Source organism: Gasterosteus aculeatus, chromosome 8 (genome assembly GCF_964276395.1).
Source record: "Gasterosteus aculeatus chromosome 8, fGasAcu3.hap1.1, whole genome shotgun sequence".
In the NCBI taxonomy this organism is placed as follows: domain Eukaryota; kingdom Metazoa; phylum Chordata; class Actinopteri; order Perciformes; family Gasterosteidae; genus Gasterosteus; species Gasterosteus aculeatus.
In genome coordinates this window covers 4,640,167-4,666,896 of record NC_135695.1, presented here as the reverse complement: position 1 = coordinate 4,666,896, position 26,730 = coordinate 4,640,167, and the positions used below count along the sequence as shown (strand labels likewise).

The 26,730-nt window shown below is 46.4% G+C and overlaps 1 protein-coding gene across 6 annotated transcripts in view; it reads right to left on the bottom strand.

Moving 5' to 3' along the window:
* The window catches only part of lpp (LIM domain containing preferred translocation partner in lipoma), a 114,455-nt gene that overhangs the window by 15,301 nt on the left and 72,424 nt on the right, over positions 1-26,730 (bottom strand). For all 6 annotated transcript variants that reach the window (XM_040183556.2, XM_078107633.1, XM_078107634.1 and 3 more), the window contains 2 exons: positions 16,202-16,298; positions 5,017-5,186 (listed from right to left, as the gene is read on the bottom strand). In XM_040183556.2, coding sequence (XP_040039490.2) covers positions 5,017-5,186; positions 16,202-16,298 — 267 coding nt within the window. The remainder of the gene's footprint in view (positions 1-5,016; positions 5,187-16,201; positions 16,299-26,730) is intronic.

The following is a 26,730-nucleotide window of genomic DNA, read 5'->3' as shown; positions in this document are numbered from 1 at the left end:
TACTGCTCTTTCAATGGGAAGCTGCGCTCGTGCCGCGACCTTGTGTTACTTCATCGGTCTCATTACAGCACACTTAAACAGGCTGCTCTTGGAGGATCTATATTCACGGGAAGTGGAAGTAAAAGCAGTCAAATGGGGATATGACCCATTCTATGGTGTCAGTTTAGGAGATAGATCCGTTTACTTGCAGAAACAAACCTGATGCCAAAGGCCGCTGAGCTGCCGCTTTGCAGCTGAATAACGTGAACCTGGCTGAGGGAACGCGGCAGGAATTTGCCAGGAACTGGTAAGACGGCAGATATGGAGGACATCGGATTGACTTAACAACAGTAGGCCTGGTGGCCCGGTGTAAGCAATTAACCCCAGAGACACTGAACCCCACTGGTGAACGTCTTCAAAGACCAGCGCAGCGATCAGGCGCTGGGAGAAGCCTCGCCGCCCTCGGCCGCGCTAACTGATCTCCTCGTTAAAAGCAGACTTCCTAAAGTGAAGCGAGACATGAATTTTCCAATAGTGTCGTTTCAAATAGGGTCGCGTTGAATTCTTAGGACGGTATAATGACGGATGGGACATAAGGACCTTATTTGCTTTGAGAAATGAGTCCGTGAATACGGTCAGAGCTGCTGTAACTTAAGTGAATATACTAAGAAACAAGCTCCTGTGAGTTGAAGCCATTAAGTCGTCGTCGATACGATTCCCATCCAGGTTGATTCACTCTTTGAGCAGCTACGTACAGAAAGAACTTTAATCAAGAAGCAAGTCCATATCAATTGGGACAAAACGATTACGTTGTTTTGATAAATGACGGTAACTTCTACTGGTGACATTTCCTTTGACTGCTTCACAATATTAATATATTAAATATATTAAAATACTAACAAGCATTTTGTGTTTTCTCGCTGCGACACTACCTAGAAGCAGTGGAAAATATGACTCAGCATTAGCGGTTAACACAGATCTTGTATTTCACAGCTGTAGTGAAGTGAACGTGAGCAAATAAATATCAGACTTGTTTCCTGTTAATCACTGTACAAACCGGGGGCACAAAAGGCCTTTGCTTGATGCAGAATGTAGAAATACGTTGAATGAAAGGTGGTGAAATAAAAAAGAAGATCATGAATTGTTAAAAATATGGGGCGTAATGCATTTAAGAAGAAGTGCTGACAAGTTTCTAGAATGACAGAAACACTAGTTTCATGTAAATAATTACATGAAACTAGTGTTTCTGTCATTCTAGAAACTTGTCAGCACTTCTTCTTAAATGCATTACGCCTCATCTCTGCTCTCAGAGATTGTCTGACTGAGAATGACCAGAAGAAACAGACGCCCGGACCTTCAGCTTTCTGCACCCTAATGAGCATTAATGTGAGGTGCTGTTTACAAAGGCTTAGTGAGACCCATCGTGCCCACGCCAATGGTCAACAAAACATTCTACAGTCACATATGATGATATGCATGTATTATGTACGTAATATGGATCCCATATTACGAGAATGATAACTAGCCAACGTGGCTGTAAATGTTAATGTTAAATGTTTCATGACCCCGCTTCACTGGGTTCCTCGATTTTGTTTGTCAATTTCCAGGTGCCTCTCGAACGTTTTGCCGACAAAAAACCACAACAATACTTTAAATCTGCTGGGAAAAAAGTCTTACGTTAGAGCGTTCTTGGAAAACACTTAGCGGCACTAAAAGTCAGACTGCGTGCGTCACTAACAACGACTCGCTGGGCGTGTTCATACACGCGGCCATCAAGGACCAGGGGAAGCAGTGTGGGCAGCTCAGGCTGAGAGACATCAGACAATAGGGGGGGGGGATGCAAAAACAAGACATTAATAGAACGTATGTGCAGCCTATGGTTGTGTATTTAAATAGGCGGAAAAGAGACGAGGGCGGATCACTGGCCTCCTGTTTGTGGGGGGAAACCGACACAATCGGCAAGTACACAAGTGACGGAGGCGGATGCGGGCGAGCTCCTGCACATTACTAAAAAGGATTTAACGATATCTTCCACAAACCAAGCAAATCACCCGGCGGAGGAGGAGGAGTGTCTTGCGAAATACAAACGCCGGTATTGTTCCACAGGATATGCAAAGTCGGAGCGCAGATAACGCGGCCGCTGATTGCCTGTTCTGATACAACGCAGAACAACTTTTCCGGATTGCAATCAGCTTTGCGCGCGTCAATGTATTCCGGCAGTTCCTGGCAAAGGGATTAATAGGTTTTTGCATACTGTTACAGAGATTCATCTTCCCTCCGGCACCTGTTCCACCTGCACGCCATCCCAGCGTGAAATGACTCGTTAACGTTTCACCCATTGGAGAAAACTAACCTGTTATAGAGTGAAATATGAATTTATTATGCAAATTACCCTTTTCTCAACAATACATACTGAATTGGTCACTGAACTATACACATTTTAAGAAAGATTTAATACATATAGTTTGAATTTAAAGGGCGACTCCACCAATCGTCGTGTGGTTGGAGGATGGAAGAGGGGTTAAGATAAAACGATGTAAAAGGTGGAGAAGGGAATGAAAAGATTCCCAGAGTCTTGTTTCCGAAGGAGATTCCTAGACTGACTGACTTGGAGTTTCCCTCCTCCTCTCTGGGATGTGACATTTCTCTACAGAGACCCAACGCTCACGTTCACTCCCTAATCGTACGGAGGCTCATGACCCTGAGGATGGGAATAAAAGAAGAAGAAATTACTTTCATTAAGGAATTCAGATTTCCCCCATCCTTTTGATCTTGCGCCAGAAGAACATTTATGCTGATGAAATGCATAAATAAAGTTCTTAAATTATCTCGCTGCTCTTTACCGCGTGTATCAGGAGTTGGAGAAGTTCCAGAGGAGACAACTACAATCTCGGTGAGTGCCTCTGAAAAGTGGATGATTTAGGAGACGGCCCACTGGTTTTACTTTACTGGTAAAGTGCCTTTTGAGCCCTTTCCTGCAAGTGATGTGGAGGCAAATATGGATGTGTCAGAGTGTTTGGATCTACTTGTTATGGAAGCTCAGAGTCCAGTGCAGCAGAACCACAGAAGCCAATCAATGCCACGAATTCTTCTTCCCCCGCCAAAACTCGGTGGCTTCATTGCTCGCAATGCAACTTCGTCATGAAGGTAATTTCACGCTGAAGGCCGAATGTTGCGGCGGCGCGTCGCTGTGATACGGGCCCGGGGGGAGAGAGGACGGACCCGGCGGTTGGACATTGATCAGACGACCTGCTGAGGAGTGACAGTGACGCAGAGGTCTGCCACACGTCCAGCCACATTATCAAAATGTTCCAACGAGCAAAGCGAAAATAGATGCCAGGCGCCTCATGCAGCCTGGTACGTTTATACGGAGCTCCACCAAACAAAGACCTCTAAAAAGAGATTAACGTGAACACAGCTGTTCTGGCAGTTGCTTGTCATCCCCTGCTTATGGCTGATGAGATACTATATTGCACTTAATGTGACAGTCTTTATAAAGCGCTATTCGACACCTGTAAACGGAAAGAAAAAATATAAACCACAGGATAACAGGCTGATGTCTTTATCCATGTTCAGCCTCATTCCAGTTTTAAAACAAACTGAATCCAATATTATACATTGCGTAATTTTTTCCAGTAAAAAGCATTACACAAAATGTTCTATTGTACTACTTCCCGTCTGAGCTTCCGGGGATGACCTTCAAACTTTCCTGCATCTTGCTGACAATAAGAACTGCAACACCGTCATATCCAGGCATCGACAAAATAAACATCTAATGGGGGGAAACAACTTCTGCAAAACTATTTCCTTGTGGTTTTGCAGAATGTCTTTCCTGACATGTTGTGCAAGGAAATACTTTCATGTGTGTTGCTTAACCAATAGACAGCACAACGCGCCGCAGTCTAGCTAAACGGCATTAAAAACTACAACAATAAACAAAAACTCATTTATTCAAGTCAACTTCTCACCAGAATACAAAGTTAAAATGAGGAAATAAAGGAGGCAGAATCTCCTGCGTCACGTAATCCATAAAGAGAATTAATACCATGTTAGACTCTAACATGATTTTAACACCCAGTTAATAGCATTCAAACCATATCTGACAGCTTATCAGCTGCAACTCCTGATAGTTATGCATCAGCTCACTCAATGATGCTCGTGTGAAAACAATATAATTATCATCTAATTCACCAAAGAAGATATATCTGAAAATCCTCAATTATAAAACAACAATGACTGCTTCTCTGATATTATTGTTCCGGGGAACAAAGGAATAATCTCTCAGGTTGTCCTGGGCCCGAAAGAAGTGACGTAGTGGGTAAATACGACAACTCTAAAGCCATTTGAATTCCCCTCTTAGCTGCTCTCACCATTATCACCATTATCATCACCATTGATCCCATGTGGGCAACTCAAGATTCACACACATTCAGTCAATATATGGTATAAGTGTGTATTTGTACATTGAGCATGCACTCTGAGTCATGTTCACGTAAATATCCACTTCATTCCCTGCAGTGAAATGGGTGTTAACTATAAAACTATCTGCATTTAGAAGTTGTTGGCATTAAGCCGAGGCTCTGCAGTCTGGCCTTGGGGCTCGGCGGTCTTGACTTGTGACTAAACTTGTGACTTGCCTGAATCAACTCGGGACTGTGGACTTGGGGGCAAAGACAGAGGACTTACTGGTGACTGGCCGAACGGAGAACCCCTCCGTTTGATATCGAACACCACTCACTGAAAGACATTTCCATCTTCTCATGACCACGCACATCCACCGCAGCGTGCGTAACTCCGAGGAATCACTTTCAGGGGAAGACGAACTACAGTTTCACTGGGTGACCGAAAACAAAAATTAAGCGAAAGAAACATAAAAAAGGGGAAATGAAGCTGTGAGAGGTGAGCGGTGGAAGCACACCGGGCTCTGATGAAATGAGAGGAGTAAAAACATCCATTAATATTCCCGGCACAGTGACCCGTGACCCCACCCGCCAACAACCAGGCGGCGTGACTCAGAGTAACAAGGAGACGACTTACGATGTAGCAGGGCTCACAGAAGGCCTTCTTCTCCACGGCGTAGAAAGGCTTGCCGCGCAGCTTGCTGCTGCAGGTCATGCAGACGAAGCAGTCCACGTGGAAGACCTGGTCCATGGCGGTGCAGCCGGTGCCTTCACCCACCACGTTCTCTCCGCAGCTGGCGCAGCGCCCTGGGGAGAGGGAACGCCATCGAGATCAAACGAATGATCCACTCGTGTTTCCGTGCACGGATGCTCTGATCACATTTACTGCATATTTCTCCATGATATGTCAAAATAATTCTTCAGATCCCGAAGGTGTTGTCCTAGAGACGTCATGAATAGTTTCATGATCCAATGAGAACCGTATGACAATGTTTGGGGACTCATTGACTCGTCAGTGACAACAAGGTAACAACGGTAAACCGCTAAGAGGCATCAACTAAGACTCTGGAGAAACATCCAATCACGCAGCTTAAACGTTTTGACAAAATGAATCCAGTTGTGAATGTTCAGCAGCTCTAATTGGCTCCTATAGCTGAGGCACATGGGTAATGTAGTATTACGGGCCATCCTTCATGCCAAAAGAATACATCTGAAATTAATAAAACCATCACATAAACCTGGAGATTAAAAAGTGAAATGATAAACATCTTCAGTTCTGGAAGCCGCTCAAATGGCTCGTTTCCTCTGATCAACAGTTAAACAGGTAAGTGAAGAGACATCAAATCCTCACGTTTAAGAGGATGAAAATAGTTCACGTTGGGCATTTCATGAGAGAATTAGGGCCTAATTGCGTGTCAACGTAGTTGCTGATTAATCATTTATGGCGGAACAAGAACCAGCTACCTGCATCGGCTCCTTCCCGTGTCGCTGAGGATGCGTAAGCTGCGCGTGCATCCGCTCACACCACCTGGCTGCCAAACCGAGCAGCCGTCCCTTTAAACCATGTCAGAAGTGTCTAATCTTCATTTCTATTTCAAACGCCGGATAAGGAAGGATTAAATACTATAATTATGCCACATTAAAGAAACCAAACTCATCGCAAAGTGTGACATGGGCGACATCTATTTCAACAAAATCCAGCCTTGAAGTGATTAAAAAGAAAACTTTAGAAGTACAACGAAGTCTTTGTAAAAAAAAAAAAAAAAAAAAGAAGTGATATTATTGCTCCAGAAAGGGACTGATTGCATATTGCGGGACATGGCATTTGGATATCTTTAATTGAGTCAGAGATATCTTTAATTGAGTTTAAGATGTCCTCGACTCAATGCAAGTTATCTTCAACCCAATTAATAACACTGTCAATTTAATTACTGGTATCTCACAATAACAGGGTTTAAAAAGATATCTGAGAATGTTTTATTTTTTAACACATCTGAGGACAGATGCAATCTCTCAGAGGAAGCACGATACACTGTATTTAATTAATTCAAGTTCACTTGTATGGGATGTTTTTTTGGGGGGGCTGAGTCGGAGAGATGATTGACACCGTGTATGTTCTGAGCGCGGCGGTTCAAGCGTGTCGCAGACACTAACCTTGGGAGATAAGAGTATCTGATGCTCGCATCTTGCGCAGTTCCAACTCGCACTTCTTCATAATCGAGAAACTCAAACGGAAATCTGTCTCAGGTATCTGAGCGACTTCTGGAAGTGGTGTGTTGTTGAGATCAAATATCGGCTCGCTGGTGGTGTTTATAATCTTAGATAAGTCGTTATCCCCCTTTTCCCGCCTCGCAGCAGAGAAGTTGCTGGTTGAAACTTTTCCAGCAAGGATTCGGGAGGAACCCTCGTCGAGGGCGCTTGGCTCCGCGCCGCTCGCTGACTGGAGACACGCGTTGGGGAGGCCGACGGCTGCCGGATTGCCGCTCAAGACGTTTGGCGGTTAACATTTGGAACTCTGGTCCCAGCAGCGCTTTTTAGTGCGTCGATTCGCCGACGCGTCTCCTGCAACGAACAGCGCAGACGGCTTTTCTTTCTCCGATTTCTCCATACGAACCCGGCTATCGGTTATTCGTCTGCTCCCACGGCTCTATCCACACCTCAATCACGGCTGCGTTACCTACTGTACAGGGAGGCAGATTAAGCAGACTGGTGAAGGCGCGTCCCGGGGGGACATGTGGGTGTCAGCGGAATCACAAGCAGGGTAATCACTTCACACAGCCAGCGGGGGAGAGAGGGAGAGACGCCGAGCCGGTTAGTGGCTCCAGATCACAGGCCATCTTCAGCGAGTGGATGGGAACGCCAAACATGTCCCACGGGGGGAGGAGGGGGGGGCACTTTAAACAGACGGGAAGGAAACCTCTCGGAAATCCCTTTCCTTTTGGCAGTCTGTGATCGCGAGGGCCCCCAGGAGATATTTGTGCGTACACACACACACACACACACACACACACACACAATGGAAGAGGGAGAAAAAAGCGTCTTTGCAGCAGACATGCCACACATGTGACGAGTATGTACCAACACGGACACGAACAACACGCATCAGCAGCCCACACGCGAGCTCACACGGAACCTGCAGGCGGTTTTGTATTCCTACACACTGCTGAAGGCCGGGCTAACTCATAGTGCGAGTCTACAGGGGGTTTCTGGGATGAATTGATTCCGCTGCGTCCCATCGTGCCGAGAGCTTGTCCCCAGGAGACGGGGAGCTCCGAGGGGGACGCGGAGGACGCAAGTCAAGCTGTGATTGGCCAAAGCTCAAACTGTTGGACAGCCTGTGGAATGTTTGAGGACTCATAATGAGAAGAAAGCAATGGAGTATAGAGTGTCTCTTTGTAGTGGTTGTTATCGCTGCATGTGTGCCCACCCTTTTCTGGATTAATCAATCAGCTCCGTCCAATTTTCCATTGATTGATTCACTGCTTAGTCTGTGAAATGTTAGTAAATGTTGTTGACAAACGTGTATGAAATAATGGTAATTAAAGGTGATGTGGGACTAAACGTCAGTCCAAAACACAAATATTGTATCTTCAGTCTAGGATGACTTTTTGGCTTCACGATGGACTAATGGACTGACGGTTAATCGGTCGTCCAAACTGTCGTCAACTGGTGTTGCTGTGAACGAAGAGCATCATTCGAGAAAAATCATTTCAAACGCGGGAAGACGAAAAGTTGCCGCGCGTGAACAGAGATTCCTCGTGTGCCATCAACACATTCGCCAGTGTTCTGCCTCTCGACAACACAGTCGCAAAGTGTAAAACGTAAAGCTTCTCCTTTGTTTCGTCTGCGCGATAACAGGCGCCGGTGTTTTACGATGCCGCGCATCAATTATTTCACGCGGCTGCGTCGCGAGTGAGCATTTTCAATTTCGCGGCGCTACTTCAATTGACTTCTTGAATAATAAAAGACGGCAATTGAAGCAGCATTGCGTCGCCGCCATCGCCCCCCCCGCAGAGATGATCGCAGATACTTTCGAACTATTTCAGCTGGGCAAAAAAGAAATCATGAAAGGCCTCACCGCTCCCCAGCGTCCCTTCGCGAGGGAGCCGGAGTCTGAATATCCAAACTTCAAATAGTTCCTGTAGAACCAATGCAATGGTGACGGGAGGGGGGGGGGGGGGGGGTTCATTTACACTTTACTCACTTTCTTTCCTTTGCATTCCACAACTCTCAGAAGTGTCTCTTCTCTGTAACATCGAAAGTCAAAAGGACTGAAGAGAAAATCTTTTTCTTCTTTTCTCTCCTTTTTTTAGTTTTTTTAAAGAAGCCCGTTCCCTGTGAGCTGCGGCGGCTTCGAATGGTTAGACAATTTAATTGGATAAAAGGAAAAGATTAAAGAGGCCCTGACTCTGTTCCATAAATAATTGATTTCTAATGTATTTGTAGTGGCAGTGAGACGCTGTTGTTTGGGAACGGGGGGATGTTGAGTGGCAGAACGCTTCAGATTTCTCCTCAGTCTTTGCCTTCTTTGTTTTCTCACGCCGGGATATTGAGGCGGCATGAAAGGCAAGAGAGGGAGCACACTTGCAGCTCAATTTGATCTTACATCGTCAGAAATCAAAGATCGTGCATGTAAAGGAGGATGGCAAGGAACTTTTTTTTTTTTTTTCCTAACTGGGAGACCAAACTTTTTGTCACTATGTTACTAAAGAATACAACTCAGCTGGTGCAAGCCTTGCAAAGCCCAAAGGCAAAGCCGGCACACTGCAGCTCCGTATCCAAGACTAATACAAAAAACACAAAATCCATTTTGGGACTTCAGCAAGTTTTTTTTTTTGCCCTTGGATTTGAATATCTGATAGTAAAGAAAAACAAAGACACAGTCAACTACGCCACGTTGCATTTCAATAACAACACAGCCAAAAGCCTGTATGAGGACTACTGAAATAGAGACGGGGGGACCACCAACCCCATTCGGCTTCCTCAATTATTGCGTTTACTTATTGTGACACCCGGAAACAGGTGGGCAAACCAAGGTACGAAGCTGTGATAACCCTTCATTAAAGACGTAAACTATTGTCAGATGCTTAACAGCGGAAAATAATTCTGTTAGGAGTGAAACCGCCGGCGACTGCGTTCCGCTTCATCTCCGCCCCTCAAGGTTTATCCACTTTGTTGCTTCCGACTGCCCCGGCGCGCAGCCCCGACAACGCTGTGGCCTTCAGTCGCCTTTGGTATGACGAGAGAAGTAGCTGTCATCGCTGTATTTCAATCCCCCCCTCGCCTTTCGTCTCATTCCCAATGTCAGCAAACAGCCATGTGCAGAGCGGCTGCGGCGACGGTGGTGGAGGAGGAGGAGGAGGACGGAGGAGGACGGAGGAGAGGCGAGCCTGTGCCACTAAGCATTACGGCTCAGCCTGTCAGGGCCCGCGGCTGGGGGGGCGAGGAGAGGGGGGGGCGCAGAGTGTAGGTTACATGTTTTAGAAGCAGGTTGGCAGGAGCGACGTGGAGGGGTGCCGGGGAGCCAAAAGGGGTGGGGGTGTCGGCAATGTGGGTGAGAGAGAGAGAGAGACGCGTGGGGGGGGGGAGGATGCATGAAACAGGTGAGAGTACGTGTGTGCAGCACAACGTGTGGGCGGCTTCAAAGACGTGTGCGTGTCTGTGTGCGCTGTTTACCCGCTTGCGCTGGCGTGCGCCGAGCCGCGTGTCTGCTCGCTCCCGAGGTCAAACGCTCACGCACAAATGAAATCTAGCAACGTGAGCGGCCGGGAGCCTCAGCTGGGCTCGCACGGCAGCTGATCCTGCAAGCCTCAGTGGAGCTGTCTCAACGAGGCAGGATAGCAAGCGCCCGAGCCTGGCGGGGAGGAGGGGGAGGAAGGGGAGGTCACCTCACGTGAACCGCTGCCATTAAAAAAGAAAATAAAGGATTTTTTTTTTTTTAAAGCATGAGAAGTCGCCATGCTGGCTCCACGCATCAGCTGAGAAGACTAGAAAGCGCGGCCAGGTCAGCGGCGGTGACGGGACGAGATAATGAGGGAAGCGAAATGGCAACGAGGACCAGTGAACTTACGCTGGACAAAATTAACATTAAAAAAAGACGGCGATCAAGCTTTATGAAAACTGCCCTGGCTGCTCAAAACGTTGGCAAGAGGAGAGGAAATACCATGTGACCAACGAGGAGCAAGACGATGACATAGCAGAAAAAAAACAGCTGATTCAGAAAAGAACGAAATCAGAGACGGTCTAAAGACAATGTTCTTGTAGAATTTCTGACAGAATAGATGTAGATTCCGAATCAACTTGCATTGGGGGGGTCTTGGTAGTCAAATCCAGTCTCACACTGACACACATACAGCGTACCTCTTTAAAAAAACGGCCACGATGGATCATCCGTGCCCCTTGTGTTGTATAATCTGGTTTTGTGCAGTTGTACATTATAATCCACTGTAGGTGGCATAGTGATGCATGGGATTTAGACTAGTTGCCATGTCACCAGACTGCCTCATATGACCCCCCCCGTCTGCCCCTGGGTGCCCGCTGACCTCCTTCCAGCTGCATTATGCTCCTCTGTCTCATAGTGTAGCTGCAACACACACACACACACACACACACACACACACACACACACACACACACACACACACACACACACACACACACACACGGTACAACAAAGAGGCAATTCTTTGTTGCTGTGATTGGAGGAGATGTGAAGGGCCCCTCAAAACAGAAATACACTTTAATTACATTGTAGGTAGAGAACACTTATTCTAGTGTGCATTGGAATTGGAAAGTACATATAACGAACAAACAAAGTGCACCTTTTACATTTTTTCCTTATTGAACTATTTTTTTATTATAGCGCTGTTTGGTTTCTCCCTTCCGGGCCTCTGTAGGACCATGGCTGTGCAACATGCTGTGCAACAATGTGCAGTTGCAAATAACACCACATTTTATTGAATTCAAATGGTATCAAACATGATCTGATTTCATGCTAAATGTGAACTTGTGTTTGGAGGAAGCTATTCCTTTTTCCACAAGCTGCAGAAGGAAGTGCTGGGTTCGCTTTAGCATTGATTTAGTTAAAGCTGTATAGGACAACAGTGAGCAGGAAGGCTGACATCAGTGAGAATAAACTAAAAACAGGATTGCACTCCTAAGAGTCACTTATGCAAAGTTTTCCACATTAATAATGTAAACTCGGGACGGGAAAGGCGGACTCCGCCATATGTGATGAAACCTACCATATAGTGAGGTAACTAAAGAATGCAAACATATAGATATATACACAGGATATCGCTGATAGAAGGCCAAACATTACTGGCTTTAAAAACAAGGGTCGGATTTCATGAAAATATTCAGGATTACTTTAATTTGAAAAAGAACTTCATAGTACTTTGTGCTGCATTTCATGTATGAAAAAGTCTCAAAATTTAAACGCATCGTGTCTGCGTGACTTTAAAGGAAAACCTTCATGCACGCAAGAGAAGCAGCTAGCTGAAGTTGGGGAAGACGGTTGGCCAAAGGCAAGACTGTGGAGGTGCAGCGGGGTGAGGAAGCGGGGGGGGAAAGGGTGGGGGCGTCTTTTTAAGCCCACAAAAAGGTTTTACTCTGACACACATCCCACTTGTTATGACATGTGGAGGCACATCTAACAGCAAACTCCTAAGAGGTTGCTGAGGGCGACCTCAGTAAAATGCAAATTGGCTCCACCGGAGCATCTTAGACAATGCACAAAGCTGTCTAAACTGGAAGCCTATTAATACATTAAGTTGTGATGCTCAGTTGGGTTATGAAGAAAACACTCCGCCAGAGCACACTGGGTGAACGCAAAACTTTTTCTGACCCATTTACCTCAGCCGAGCGGCGCCCGACTCCTCCGGCCCGTACCGTCGCTGGAGCGCCGCCGCCATTTGTATCTCTTCCAAGATTCCTCATGAACATTTCATGTGAGGTGTCTTATAAATTATGAGGGCTCCTGCAGCCAACATTATGAGGGGGAAACGGCAAAGCATGCCTTTTTCCTCCTCCTCCTCCTCCTCTAATGATAAAAACAAAGGGCCGGCTGTAGACCAGGAGGAGGAGGCGTTCCCGACAGCTCGGCGTCCTGTGCCCGGGTACAGTATGCCCAGATGAACGACTCCCCCTCTCTGCCGTCAGATGACAACATTACAAAAACATTTATGCCATGACAAAAAATTGCATAAATATTGATTGGGTATCAGAATTCTTTTATTTCGACACATTGAAGTACTGAAAGTCTGGGAATCAAATGAAGGAATTCTCAACTTCAGTATTAAAGGGGAAATAAAAAATAAAAAAAAGAGTTTCTCTGCAGAAGAATGAACGGCACGGAATAAGTATCATCATCACTAATTGTAAATAATGCAGGATGTCTCATCCTTTCAATTATTCATCTTTATGTCCTGTTTTTTTTTTTTGGGTTGACAAGAAACGGAGCGGTGACAAAATATTGTTAAGTTCCTCCGATGCACAAACGTAGAGGCACGTGTACCGCGAGCTGAGTAGCTGTGTCTTATTAGATTTCCACAAACACAGTACACCTACGCACAACCTAAGTGGATTAAAGATGACGGATGATGACATTTGGAGAAAAGGCTCTTTCAGATTACTCAAATCTAATCTGGAACTCTAAATCAGGACTAATCAGTTGCTTTGCAAAGATGCTTCAATCACAGGAGGAATTTTCTTGCTCGAGAACCAGGTTTTCTCAGAAGAAAAGCCCTTCTTCCATGCAGGGTATCATTTTCAGGTTTTTTGTTGCTGCATCTAGAGGACGGCTGCTTTTTAATGCGCCTGCCTCCCCGTGAAAAGAAAAGTCCTCATCGGTGCTTTTTAAAAAGAGCATCGCGGCGTTGCGTAACTTAGGAGCCGGAGCTCCATTGACTGAAAAAAAGTTTCCTTGTGAGATCACCGCTCCACAGTGTAACGTTAATTCATCTCAATTAACCCCCTCTGGACCAATGGAAACGCACTGCAGCCGTTTCAGATAAGAGGCTCATCAAAGACGGTAAAAAGGAAAAAAACCTCCGCCACTATAGGAAGACGGCCTTCCAGTCCAGTGGCGCGCTAGAGATCGCAGACCCACTTTGATTAATCTTGTTAATTACTAGCCGGGGGGTTTCAACGAGTGCTCGCACCCCCCCACCCCCCCTGCACCCGACAAAAGAAACAAAGAAAAGAAGAGGCTTGTGTGCCATTATATTCTTTGTAATTACAAAAAGGCTCATGCTGGGGGACTGATTATCCCGCAGCAATGGATCATAGGACATGCCGGACGTCACCGCGGCGGCTGTATGTACAGTACTCGGCGGGGGAGGACGGGGGAGGACGGGGGCTCTGTGGACTTGCAGAACGGCATGTGCCTGTGCTTGAAAGCCGGTCCTAATGAGTCCCTACGGTCACCTCAATCTCGGGCTCTCTGCCCTCATCCCCTCTCTATCTCTCTCAGTGAATGCAGCTGTCGCCTTGTTTAACCACACCATGACCTCTCCCCTCCCTCCCTCCCTCCCTCCCTCCCCTCCGACAGCAAACCGCTGTCAGCCGGGGACGTGTGCGCTATGCCTAACTCGTTCTGGCTACCTCGGCTCGCATATGACCCATTTCTAGACTTGCATGCCCTTGTTTTGTCGCTACCCCTCCGCCCGTGTGAGAGCTATAAGCAGGGGAGTCCGAGCCAGGACCTCGGTGCAAACCCCCCCCCCTCCAAAACAAACTAGGCCAGCGAGGCTTTGAGGGACGCTCCTCTGTAAAAAACGACTGCACTTTGCTTTAAGCCAGCAGATCCGTTTGACCTATGTCTAATGTGGACCAATTAAGGTCTTTACACCAGCGCGTACCAACGTGAAGCCGAATATCCCTTAATTCCAGTTAAATACATGTCCCTGCAGCTATAATACACCTACACATGCCATCGTGGTGCGCTGCGCGATTATGTGCTGATATAAAGCCTGCTCCAGAGTCCTATTGAATGTATTGAGTGAGGTTTCTAATGGGCATGGGAATTAATTCCAGGGCAAAGGGGATTAAAGGCTGGAGAGGAGTGCGCGGAGGGATGGCACTCGCTGGCAGCGCAGGTTACAGAGGGCGGAAAAACAGAAACAAAATAGAAATGCACAGGAGCCGTCTCTTTTCAATCCTATTTTTGCTAAATAATATGGAAATTGGTTTTTTGTCTAATCCTGGCAGTTATTTATATATTTATTCATTCTGTTGATTTTTTTTCTTTTCTTTCTTTTTTACGAAAGAGAACAAAATGATGTGTCAAGTGCTCCAGGAAGAAAAACAGTGGGAAGAAATGGTGTAAAAAGCTGGACAATCAAACCAGATAGAGTTTTATCAGAATGAGGATGTTTCATCTGTCCAAGGCCTTTATCTCTTTCTCATTCCACCCCGAGCACGAGTCGCACCTTATCCTTTGATCGCACTGACTTCCTTTTGAGACTCTACCTTGAGGACGGCTTCCCAGACTGCCGGATGTGCTGCTGTGTCTACACTTGGAAATCAAGAGATAACAAGCACAGAGAATACCAGGTCGACGTCGTCTGCATCACGCACACCTGCGCTGAACGCCACGTCCTGGAGCCGTGCCGCCAAACGGCACTTTGTGGGCCACGTTAGGCAGGCTAATCCAGGAAAGCGTGTGCGTGAACGTGCCATGCCTCTGGTTTTTGAAGTGAAACCACAAGTTTAGGGTTCACATTTCTCCCGAAGATTGTTTGCCTTTTAGCTTCACACAATGTCACAGTGAAGAGTGTCTAATGAGATCATACTAGATGCGCCGATGGGCTCAGAACTGCTTCCTGTGAAACCCAGAGAAGAGCATGTTTTCTTTTAATGATGGCAAAAGTTTATCATAGCCAGCTGGTGTAAAGAATTTACATTTTTGTCATATTTTCACCTTTCCGACAGTCCTTGAATACATCATGTAAGATGAACGATGTATGAGAAAACAATTTTATTAAAAGATATTCAACTTCTGTTCTTTTTCTTTATTATTATTTATGGGATCGTTTCTGGGCTGTAACGCAAAAAAATACATGTTGGAATTATCTCGGTCGTGTTTGAGCAGTTTACATATAGATGACGTTTTGTGAAAAAGGCCACAGGGATCAAATGTGACGGGAGCGAAAAGAAAGAAAAAAAAGGATGCTTCTTGTAGTTCAGAGGGCTTGATGTGTGAAAAAGGATGCTGCGCCACATCTGTCGTTGGGACAGAGGAGCTTAAAGCGGGACGATAAAGCACCACTTCTAGTGGAAACGATCTTTCACAGATACACGGTACATGACGCTCACGTGCAAAAGCACATCACTACGAGAGGTCAAGCGTAGCGGGCTAACGGAACGGGATGCTATCACAGTGTGGCAACAGTGGAGCAGGAAGAGGCCGAGGAATCAATTACCTCAATTTCACAGGCAGAGGGACAGCGTGTGGATTATGAAGCATTTGGACAATCAGCAAAGACACAATCTCTAAACTTTACATTTGAATCATATTACCATTACTCTTAAAATAATACGCCTAAAGCTACGGGTGATCCGCTTCAAAAATATTTGCAAAACCTTCATTAAAATGTTTATTACATCCTGATAAATGAAATGCACCATGGGGCTGAATGTAACTGGTCTTCTATTCTTTGATTGGGAAAGAGTTGGTCCTCAGTTGAAAGACTTGTTAAATCCAGCACTGGTTTCTCGGGATCACCCGCAGGTGTTACTGGTTCCCGTTCTATTCAAGTGTCCCGGTGCGTCCTGACAGTTCGACAGGTTCATTTTATGTGTGTGTGAGACATCTTTCTTACCAAAGTATTCCTGGGACGGCGGGTTGTCCATGTCAAACAGCATCTTCTTGGTCAGGCGCTCCAGCTCGTCCTCCGGGTGGGCCATGGGAGCGCCGCCCTGAGAGGAACACAGTTCAGATTCACGGTGATGAACAAACAGGTCGCCAATTCTCAGCAATCGTTTCCGCCGGCACACATCACCTGTGACCATTGCTGCCTCTTAAAAGGTAGCAAAATAAAGGAACGGCCGAGGATCAAAATACGTCCTGGTTCAACTGGAGGGCCCAGAAAAAATAAAACCCCCGACTTCAATAAATCAGGACGAAGCGGTCTCTCAAGGTCAAACAAAACACATTGACAGAAATTTAAATGCAGCGGATGGTCTTCGCTCTGCCGTCCCCCCTCTGAGGTATCTGACCCTGGCTCAGGCCCCCGCGGTGCGCGGCCCAGAAGGTTGTGCATATCCTTCTGTGAAATACAAGCCTGTGGGGAGGAGGAAAAAAGAATAACGGTGACCCTGACTAATCCTTGTATTTGGGAAAAATAAATGATAAGAGAAGAAAAAAAAAAAAAAAGGGAGGCAAAGCTACTTTTTAAGTCGTGCACATGTGACGGGTCAGGGGATCGTTACTCGCACTCGGAGCACAAAGACGTGGCCCAATCTGTAACTCACTGAAGATGCCACTTCCCTTTCTCCTCGTGAGCCCCCCTCCTTTGTCTCCATCTTTGACACCCGCCCGCTGTATGACATTTCCTGCCAATCATCCCCCTTCCTCCCGCGGATCACACCGCAATCCCGTCACAGGTGTGCGTCCTTCCCAGACGCCCCGGAGGCCTGACCTCGGGTCTCTACGTGCTGCGCCGCTTTCCCCCCCGAATCTGCGACGCTCCGGCGACGCCCTCCCTACATCTGGGGGCCGGCTGGATCTTTACCATATATTGGATTTTCGATATAGTAACGCGGGCCGAGATGTGAGCTGACCTTTGCGGGCTTCCTAATTGTGACATATGGGAGCCGGGTTGATGTCTGCGACCTGTGCGGGTTTTGTGCTCATGCATCTGCGGTTTACGGTGTCACTTAAGGAATCAGATCCGTCGATAGGAGATTGAGTGGACGAATGTTTTTGTACTCCGAATGAAAGAGTAATTAGCAGCCAGTGTCTGGATATGTAGGCATGTAATTGTCATTAAATTGACTCATTTTACGTGCGCGTCAGCTTTAAGGACAGAAATAAATAGGGGTTGCTTCCACAATAAATTAAAAGTGGCCCGAACTGAATGTCTGTGGTGGTGTTCATTTACACAATCACGTACAGTGTGTCCCTGGCAACATTCATGGAAAATAATACATAAATCAAGTGTTTCTCCATTCTAGACAGACCACCAAAAATGAGCCAAGCACGTATGTCTGAATCATCTCGTCCAGCGGGAGAAGCGTAACCAAGGTAACCCGTGCCAATCTTGTGCAACTACATTTTTAGTGAGAATCATAAAGTAAACTAAGGTCCCTCTAGCACAGTGGAACCATATAAACTGACATTACAGAGTCAACATGGCACTGACACTTTTGCATTGCATGGTGGGATATCCATTTCGAACGCAAACTAAGACTCCAGAGAATAAAAGAGCACAATTCTATGGTTTTCCGCACACTGAGACCTTGCAGAGCTGGTCGCTGTGAGAAGACAGACAGACAACGGTCCACTGAGTCTGAGCGGCGAGATACACCGAGCTGTGACTACAGTCCACTACTTTAACATCAAGGCCTTTGCTCGCTCTCGCGTACTCCGAGGGAGCGTCACGTCGGCCGGGCACCACGTCGCTCCTCCGCGCCGCGCTCGTGGAGGAGGTGGAGTTCACCTCCGCGCACAAAGGAGCAGATAGTAAGGCTGTACAATATTCATACCCTTAAAAGAAGTGCTCCTGTTGTCGACAATCTGCTCGTTATGCCCGTGTTGTTACTGTGAGACAGTGAGGTGTGTGTGTGTGTGTGTGTGGGGGGGGGGGATTTAACCCTGTTAATCTGAGCTCCACATCAAATGCACATTGGAGAGGGAACGAAACGCTGCTATTACCAGAGACAGACTTTTGAGTTTAAGCTTCATTTATAGCTTATCCACTCTTTGACACCCTGCAGCGATGCACTGGCAGAGAGTTTAAAGCACCTTGTTAGGGAGTCTTTTGTGACAGCACGGAATCATTTTTCACTTGAATAAGAGAAAGAAATTGCTTCGCCGGATGCTTTATGATTGCCTCGCAATCTTCTTCTTTCAGAGGCAACAATAGGAAGCGTCCCGCCGCCACTCGTGCTGCCGACGTGGTTCCTCTGTCCCGTCCGGCTCCGGCCGGTCATTTGTTTGCCTTCGTCCTCGTGACGCTCCGCTTAGGTTTCATTGAAGTACGCGCTCGAACGCGGTGGCGAGCGGCTAAACGGCTGCAAACCCCCCCCGCCCCCCGCCCCCCGGTCCGTATGTCAAGGCTTATAGTTTCAGGTCATCAGCTTTTTAAATCAGTGGTAATACCTCAGAGAGAGAAACTGGATGGGCCATCGCGGGAGGCTGGCGAAACCGTCGTAAAATGCCACTTCAAAAACAACAACGGGTGCAAAAGTGAGCGCCGTCGCGTGCGACCGGATGAGCAGACGAGAGCGGAGAGTCAGGCAGCTGATCGGTCGGTGTGCACCACCCACGGTGGGATCGGCATGGTGTCAGAACTGGTTAAGTGAGACGTGGAGTGGGGTGGTGCTGGAGGGAGATCCGTACGTGCGCTCACCTGATACCCCTGACAGCATCGCATCCCGCTCAGAACCAAAACCCCAGGCTCTGTCTGTCCCGCTTCCAGCGCCGTGATCGAGACGGGACGGGAGGGCCGACGGATTGACAACATTTGTTTCAGTGGAGGGGGATACAAGAGAGGGGAAGTGGACGGGAGGCTTTGACAAATGGTCCCCTCCAAAGGCAAAGACACAGGAGATTTATTTGAAATACTCGCGGCGCTGAGCATCTGTTCGCCACACGGATGATGGTTTATTTCTCCATTTCTTCTGGTCTCCTCGAGCTAAAAAGTTATTGGTTGAACTGTTGCTTTTTACCCAGCCATCCAATCGCAGCAGCGGAGGGGCGTGCGCGTCAGATCTTTGTTTTATCTGTTGACTTCCGTCCTCATGATGTCGTACGAGTCCTTGTGACTGGGCGGCTTTCTTTTACTATGTTCTTGTAACTAGGTGATAGAACAGAGGTTGTCAGAGCGTGTAACAGTGCAGTTACATATTCATATTACTCGTTACACGCTAATGATTCCTACATGATTGTGAAGAATGTGGCTGATGTTAATAACCGGTCAGTTAAGCATCGGCTGGTCACATGTTTGAGTTCTAGCAGAGCTGTGATTGGGTATAGCAGCATTGGTGAAGATGGTCCTTTTACAGCAAATGGACATTTAGAAGAGGCTGTAATGAGTGACCGTGTCTCTGATGTACAGGAGGCTGTGCCAACGGTCGGACTAATGAAATGCAGAATAGCAGCAGCATCGTTATACTCTTTGTTTCCTTAAGAAAAAAGGAAAAATTCAAACTTTTGAGGAATCGCGAGCTGCACCCTCATATTTAGGCCAGTGCTCGGTCTATGGAGTGGAGAAGACCATGAAATGGAGAGCCGGTGCATCAGCAGCACTACCTACTGAGCAGAAAGTGAGAACCAGAAGAGGGGGGGGGGGTCGCTGTAGAAGAGAGCCTGACAAAAGAGAGCACTAATCTGTGTCTTTCAACCTGCAGCCGTCTATCAGCTGTGTATTTGTCACTTCCTGTAGAACCCCAAAATACTCCACCTTAAAACCCAGAACATCCATTGTCTCACCTTTAACAATGGCTCAACACGTCTCGCTTCATCAGCACAAGCTGGGGAAAGACATAATCACTCAGGGACATATTTATCCACAGATTAAATGATGATGGACTTTACAATGCGACACGCTGTCGACGGAGCGGCGGCTTTAACTCCGGCTTTTAATAGAGAAGCTTTACTCGGCTCACAATCTGACATCCTGGCTTTTTTTTTTTGTCTCCCTAAATCACAATGGTACTATTTGGAAATGGACACAGACCCTTTGAGAGGGAAAACGGCTTATTAAGAAATAATAGTAATAATAAACTACCAGCAGCAAATGGACCGTGGCATTAGTTAGGGTTCAGGACGGGGATTGAATGTTCTTTATATTGGATTGGAATATTTTAAAAAAAGGCATTTGTTGCCCCGACACTAAACGAGAGATTAAAGCCGCTTAGGGAGACTCTTGTTTTACCACAACAATGAAAGGATTGCTGGATCAGTCACACTATCCTTCCTGTGACTTAAGTGTGTGTGTGTGTGGGGGGGGGGGGGTCAGCATGCTGTGTGTGTGGGTTAAACACTCAACTAGGCCTTTTTTAGAAATGCGTTCACTACGACACAACAGCGCACTCACTGTGATCCAGCCGGCGAAGCAGGAGTTGTATTCTTTAGGACACAAAAAGGAGCCGCTTTGTTGGCAGGTGATCTGATTTGGTGATCAGGTGATCAGGTGAAGTGCTCGGCCTGAGCCAAAGTCAAATTGGAGGTGGAAAGTTTGTCTGGCGGCTACGTGTGTCAATAGGGGGACTCGTTAGGTCTTCTTATGTAACCCGGCTGATGAATTGGCTGCGTGCAGGTTGTGAGTCATCTGCATTACACGTTGAGGAGAAATGGAGCTCAGGGCCACCTCTCCGAGGAGGGCCCCGCTTTAAGAGCATTCTCCCCAAACAAAATAGGTCATGCTGTTTTCAGCTCCAATTAAATGCCGGGGAATAGAAAATAAAAAATAGTAATAACAACAACAGCAAACTGTAGAGCAGCTGTGTGCCGAGCGGCCCGCGATAATTAAAAATGAACCAATTCCATACTTGACATTTTCCACGGTCGTTCATTCTTTGCTGTAAACTGAATTCCTGTAAAAAAAAGAGACGGGTTTCCAGTGTTGGCAGAAACGTAATGTATGTGGAGAGGGGCCTTCAATGTTTGTTAAGATGGTGCGTGTGTAAAAAACTAGGTCATCTGTTTGGAAGTGACACATCCCCCTGCAAACAGATATTTGAAAATCAGAGAGTGTAGAGAGGGGAGCCACAAGCGATCCGAGGAGGAAAAAAAAAGACAACAACAACAACAAATGACAGCACAAAGCGCTGGGACGGAGACGAGACTCATCTAGCGGCTCTTCGTATAAGATTACAAAAGTCCAGATTACACAGGACGCCGCTTCCTCCTGTGGCCTCCATCCGAACGCGCGCGGTGGACGTAATGGAGACTCTCGCGGGTCGCGTCCGTCAAATTGCCGACCTGCACTGCCACTTCCTGTAACACGCCGTTGTGGCCGGACCCACGTCCAGCTTCAACGGTGAACACACAGGAGACAGACGCCTCCTCTGGGAAGTGGACACGGGACCAGAGAGGCCTTCTGTGGACGAGGGGCGCGTTAAGAGGGCCGGAGAGGAGCAAAAGCAACAGAGAGAATGCGTTTAGGTTAAACCTTTGCTTCTTTCAATAATGTATGCATGCACCTTCAGAGCAGCGGAAAAAACAGGGGCCGGGGTCCTTAAAAAATGTGCACGACGAGTGGGACACAGCATGTCGGCGAGGAGCCAGCAGGGGCCACTGTTAATGCCGGTGGCTTTTTTCTTCTCAGATCCCTGGTGACGGAACCAACGGGAGGATAAACATCTCCATTGACGCGTCGCTCAGCAGACCGGCGCTTTCTTCTCCCTTCAACCCAATCGCAGAAAGAAGGTGAAGAGGTACCGTGCTGCAGGAAGGCATTCGATGCCGTCACATGCCAGGGAGGATCATCCAGCTGTCCCCCAGCATGCCACTGTCTCACACGGACTGACCTCAGTGCCCCCGCAGGACAACATCTGCATGTCTGCTCGCTACAGGCCGGCGAGGACGGGGTTGGCAAAATAAACAAACTGCTCAGACGCTGCAGCGACAGGTTATCGATCCGGCCGGTTATTTACGGGCCGAGCGGGGGCCGGAGGAGGGGGGGCGGCAGGGGCCGATTATTTATGAAGCGGTTATGTGACAAACACCTCTGATCTACTGAGGAGGTAACCGCTGACCCAATCAGCAAACACACACAAGAAGGATGACGTGAAGACGCAACGCAGCCACTTATTTCTCCCGACATGTAAAAGCACAACAATGAGAATTATTTAATGCTGAGCTAGTCTTCATTTAATTCCCATCCAATTTCAAAGTTTTTGTACTAATTATAATGAAAGCCAACGGGTTGTACCATGTTTCATATGATCACTGATTACAGTATTAAACAGGGCGTTACAATAAAGGCCTTAAAAATACGCACTGCCCGCTTGCACCGGATGAGCCTGGCGGTGTAAAGTGAGTCAAAACGTCCTTTACTTAATAATGATACATATGATAATCACATTAACTTTGGGCATTGGGGCAAGTAAAGAGGTTCCTGACCCACTTGTGTGCCCTCACATCAGCGCCGAGACGCTCATACACTCTAAAACCTTCTGCAAACAAAAAGCGGTAAGAGAACATGCTGAAGAGCAGCCGGCATTGAGTTGTTGTTTTTTCAGACGCAAGGTTAGTGTACTTTAAGAGGAATAATAAACTAACGGCTAAATGAACATAATGGAACCAAAAATACCGCTTTGTTGGAAAATATATTCAGCAAAGTCCACTGATAAAGAGCATGTTGAGGGACTATTTCCTTTACAGACGACATAAGGTGCAGTTGAAGGGTTGAGCTTAACTTACAGTAGTTAGCCAAAAAAAGACCTCCCTCAGCAAGCTCGTCAAAACATCTGGAGGCTTACTGTTGGACTCCAGCGTCCCTTTATTTCCCAGCTGAATGGCGTCATATAGTATATATATATATGCTAGATGCAGTTCAGTCTGCAGTCCACTTGATGAGTCTGTCATTAAAGTTTGTGAATTATGAAAAACCCAATTAGTGATCCGGTTATTAATTCAGCTGTCCTAAAAATGGATCTACAATGGAGCGCTTTCTAATAAACCAATTTAAATCCAAACTATCGCACCAACATAATGGTGATACAGAAGTAAACTAATCAATCTGAGGCCATTATACGATTTGCAAAGGCATATGACCAAACACTAGATCTGACCATCAATCACTTATAATAATAATAATAATAAAAGGGCCCGATATTCATCAACAGCGGGCCCCTGTGACCCGTAATGCGCCTCGTCTCTTCTGGCCGTTATAGTTGCATTGGAGATGTGTTACAGCCTCGTTTTAAAGCCTGAATCAGCGACTGGAACAACGCTTGTGCGCGCACGAGACGCTGAAACAGAAGGAGAGCTACTTTCCACTCCCGACCTCGAGTGGACCGACCATGAAACATTGAGGAACCGGAGCCGGCGAGGAGCACCACCCGACACAGAGCATCGGGCAGCATGCTTGCAGCTATATGCGGGAGCTTGTACGCCGGCTGAGCGCTGTCATAACAGCGCGTACGGCAGACAGTGTGCTGCATGGTTGCCAAGTACGAGTCAGTTAACGGAGCCAATAGAATTTATTTATTTACATATACAGTTCTAGTTATGACCATGAGTTACAAGCCTTACACTACAAGTGTATCTGTACACTGGTTTGTAAAAGTTGCCAACAACCTTTTGGTCTTTTTAGCTCCCGTCTCTAAAGTCGTGCGGATTTGCCTCCAGAAATTCCCCCCAGACTAACTAGCGATATTTTGAAACCGCACAGTTCACAGCGTAGTTACACACGCTTATTCAGGTGGTGGCATTTTCTTCAAAGCTCCACTCGATATTAACTTGGCAGTAATTGGTACACAGAAATAGAAATCATGGTTTTGTCCTTTAAACAGGGCGGCACTTGAATAAAGGGGCACACTGAGAATTTAAGGATGCTCTTTCTGATGTTGTGTTAACAGTTTATGGTTGAGTAAAAATAGAAAGCAGCTCTGAGGATTTCTAAAGAAGTACTCATTTATTTTTCTTGTCGCCAGAGGGAAATTCTATAAGACTGAGGGGAGAAATGCTCTGAAGAGCTGTGATTGTAAAGGTTCGACGGGGTGTTCAAAGAAATCAAAATCTTTAAAGGTAAGAAAAAGACACAGAATGTGTGCGACATCAATAACTCATCTGCTCCATTTTCCTATCATTCTACCAGTTTGTGAATCAATACATAGAAATACCATTTTGTTTGTTTGCTGTAGAACAAAGTGCAATCGGTTCCACGGTGCATCTCCACACAGAGAAAAGATCACAGGGCTGCAGATGCATGTTTCCCTCTTGTCGAAGCCCTGGGCTCTCGCTTTGTAGTTACACATGGTCGCCCTGCACCAAGCAAAGAATCCTGGCCGCTAATCTACACTCAGTCAGCTTGCCTTTTTTAGGAGCTCCTCATAGCTGTGAGAGCAGAGGGCAGCTGGGGTCAATCGGCCGAGGAGGATGTGTACACAGCAAGTGTTCGCACCTGACCAGGCATTAACATCAGTACCGGCTTTGTTTACTGCAATTTCCCCGACACTGCAGAAAAAGGGCCGTCTGAGAGCCTCGTCAGTGGTTGACTTTCCACATATAAAAAGTTACTCTCAATCAATACTATTTCCAGGAGTCCTCCAAGGGTCTCTCCTGTAAACAACAATTAACTTCTCAATCATCTCCCACAGACACGCAGTAATATTGTAGCCTAGTCCTACCCAAGTCTGGGCTTTGCTTCACAAGCAGGATGTCTAAATATGTCCTGCACCTCTATGCAAACGTAGCGGACCCGCCAAGGACATGACTCGGGAATCAGGGTAACCACGGTAATGCGAGGCGTGATGGTGGGGTTAAAGGTGAGGGGATCTCTGGTTTGTGAAAGTGTGGTTAAGCAGCGTACGGACAAACCACTCCGTCGTCCCCATTACGGTCCAAGTACTTCAATTATTAACAGCCTTTTGTCTAGTATTTTTGATGGCTCACATTTGATCATTTTAAATCATTGGATTATATTTACTTTCTCATTGCTTGTATTACCTCCATGGTTATTTTTTACAACGTGTGATATCAATAGTTTGATTGACTTTGCTTGCACAAGAATGTATTACAAAAAAAAAAAAAAAAGGATATTGCCGTTTCCACCCTGATAACTTGCAAGATGTAACTACTCTTTAGGACTAACTGTTAGAAAAGAAATAGATTGTCAAACTCTGCATAAAGTATAGATTAAATTCATGAACACTGTCTTTCTGAATATAACTGAATAGTTTAATCAGATGTGTGTTCTTATGTACTTCTTGCCTTGTTTTCCATCATCATCATGACACCATGTGATATCACGTCCAGAGACATCCTGATGGCGCCGTATGCAAATGCTCTGTTGCAGGTCAAAGGCAAAGTGGCCAGGACTGGAAGGCGGAGAGATGTCAGATATTTAAACATGTTTGACATGTTTGACAGTTGAAACCACCATTGACCTTCCAGGGCTTTAACTGGCTGCGGGGATTGAGCGGTTCAAAAATAATCCCCCCCTGTCAAACGTCACTCAAGCTCAGCAATAACACAAGTCATCATCCAGCTTAGCCTTCCTACAATTTTTGGGGTAGCCGGAGAAACTCGTGGAAACCGGCAGCCATGAAATCGGTTAATTTTTGGGAGCACAACAGAGATCAAACCCTGTTGGATTTGGGTAATTAAGCATCCTTGGAGCTTGTTGATGCGAGGAGCTGCTCTCACACCTGCACTCTACGTGTGGAGTACGGACGCATTGGGGGATCGAGCGCGGGGTGCGTGTGGGTGAGGTGTGTGCGGGGGAGCAGAGCTGGCACGCTAATCAGGACGAGTCCAGATCATAGAATCTCATCCGGGGCCTTCATCACGGACTTCTAATGACGCTGACCTTCTATGAATACCCTCAATTATGTGGGGTGATCTCTTGAATAAAGTCCTCAATCAAAGTCACAGACCTCCCACTGGGAGGGTCTTTGGTATTACATAAAATCAACATGAACTGGAGATGGACAAACATGTAAATGGCTCCTTTAATTGACTATGTTTTGGTTTATTCACACGTCCGATTAAAAGCTGCACAAGCCACGTCTTTAAAGCAGATTTAACACAATTTGTAAGAGGTTACCAACATGCCACGACATCGGCTCAAGCACGGTGATGATCATAAAAGGCAAAGTTGACAGATATTTGCTTCCCGTCTAATCTTGCTTTTATAGTGTCGGGTTTATTTGCGCTTTAGAGAGCTGCTATACGGTTTGGGTCAGAGTCATTTACAGCATCGTGTGTGCATATGCGGCATAAAGTTCCCCCGATATGCTTCAAAGTATTCAAATGAAGCACATTATCTTGCTACAGTATATCCTTGGGAAAGAAAGGCAAATATAAATATATAAGATATATTTATATATATATATACTTATAGCTCACAAGCTACATCTGTGAAAATGAGTGATTTTCTTTTATCTGAAATCAAAGCGATGCTCACAAATCTATTAAACGCCACCTTTTGTTTCTTTAATAATGCATCATACTGGG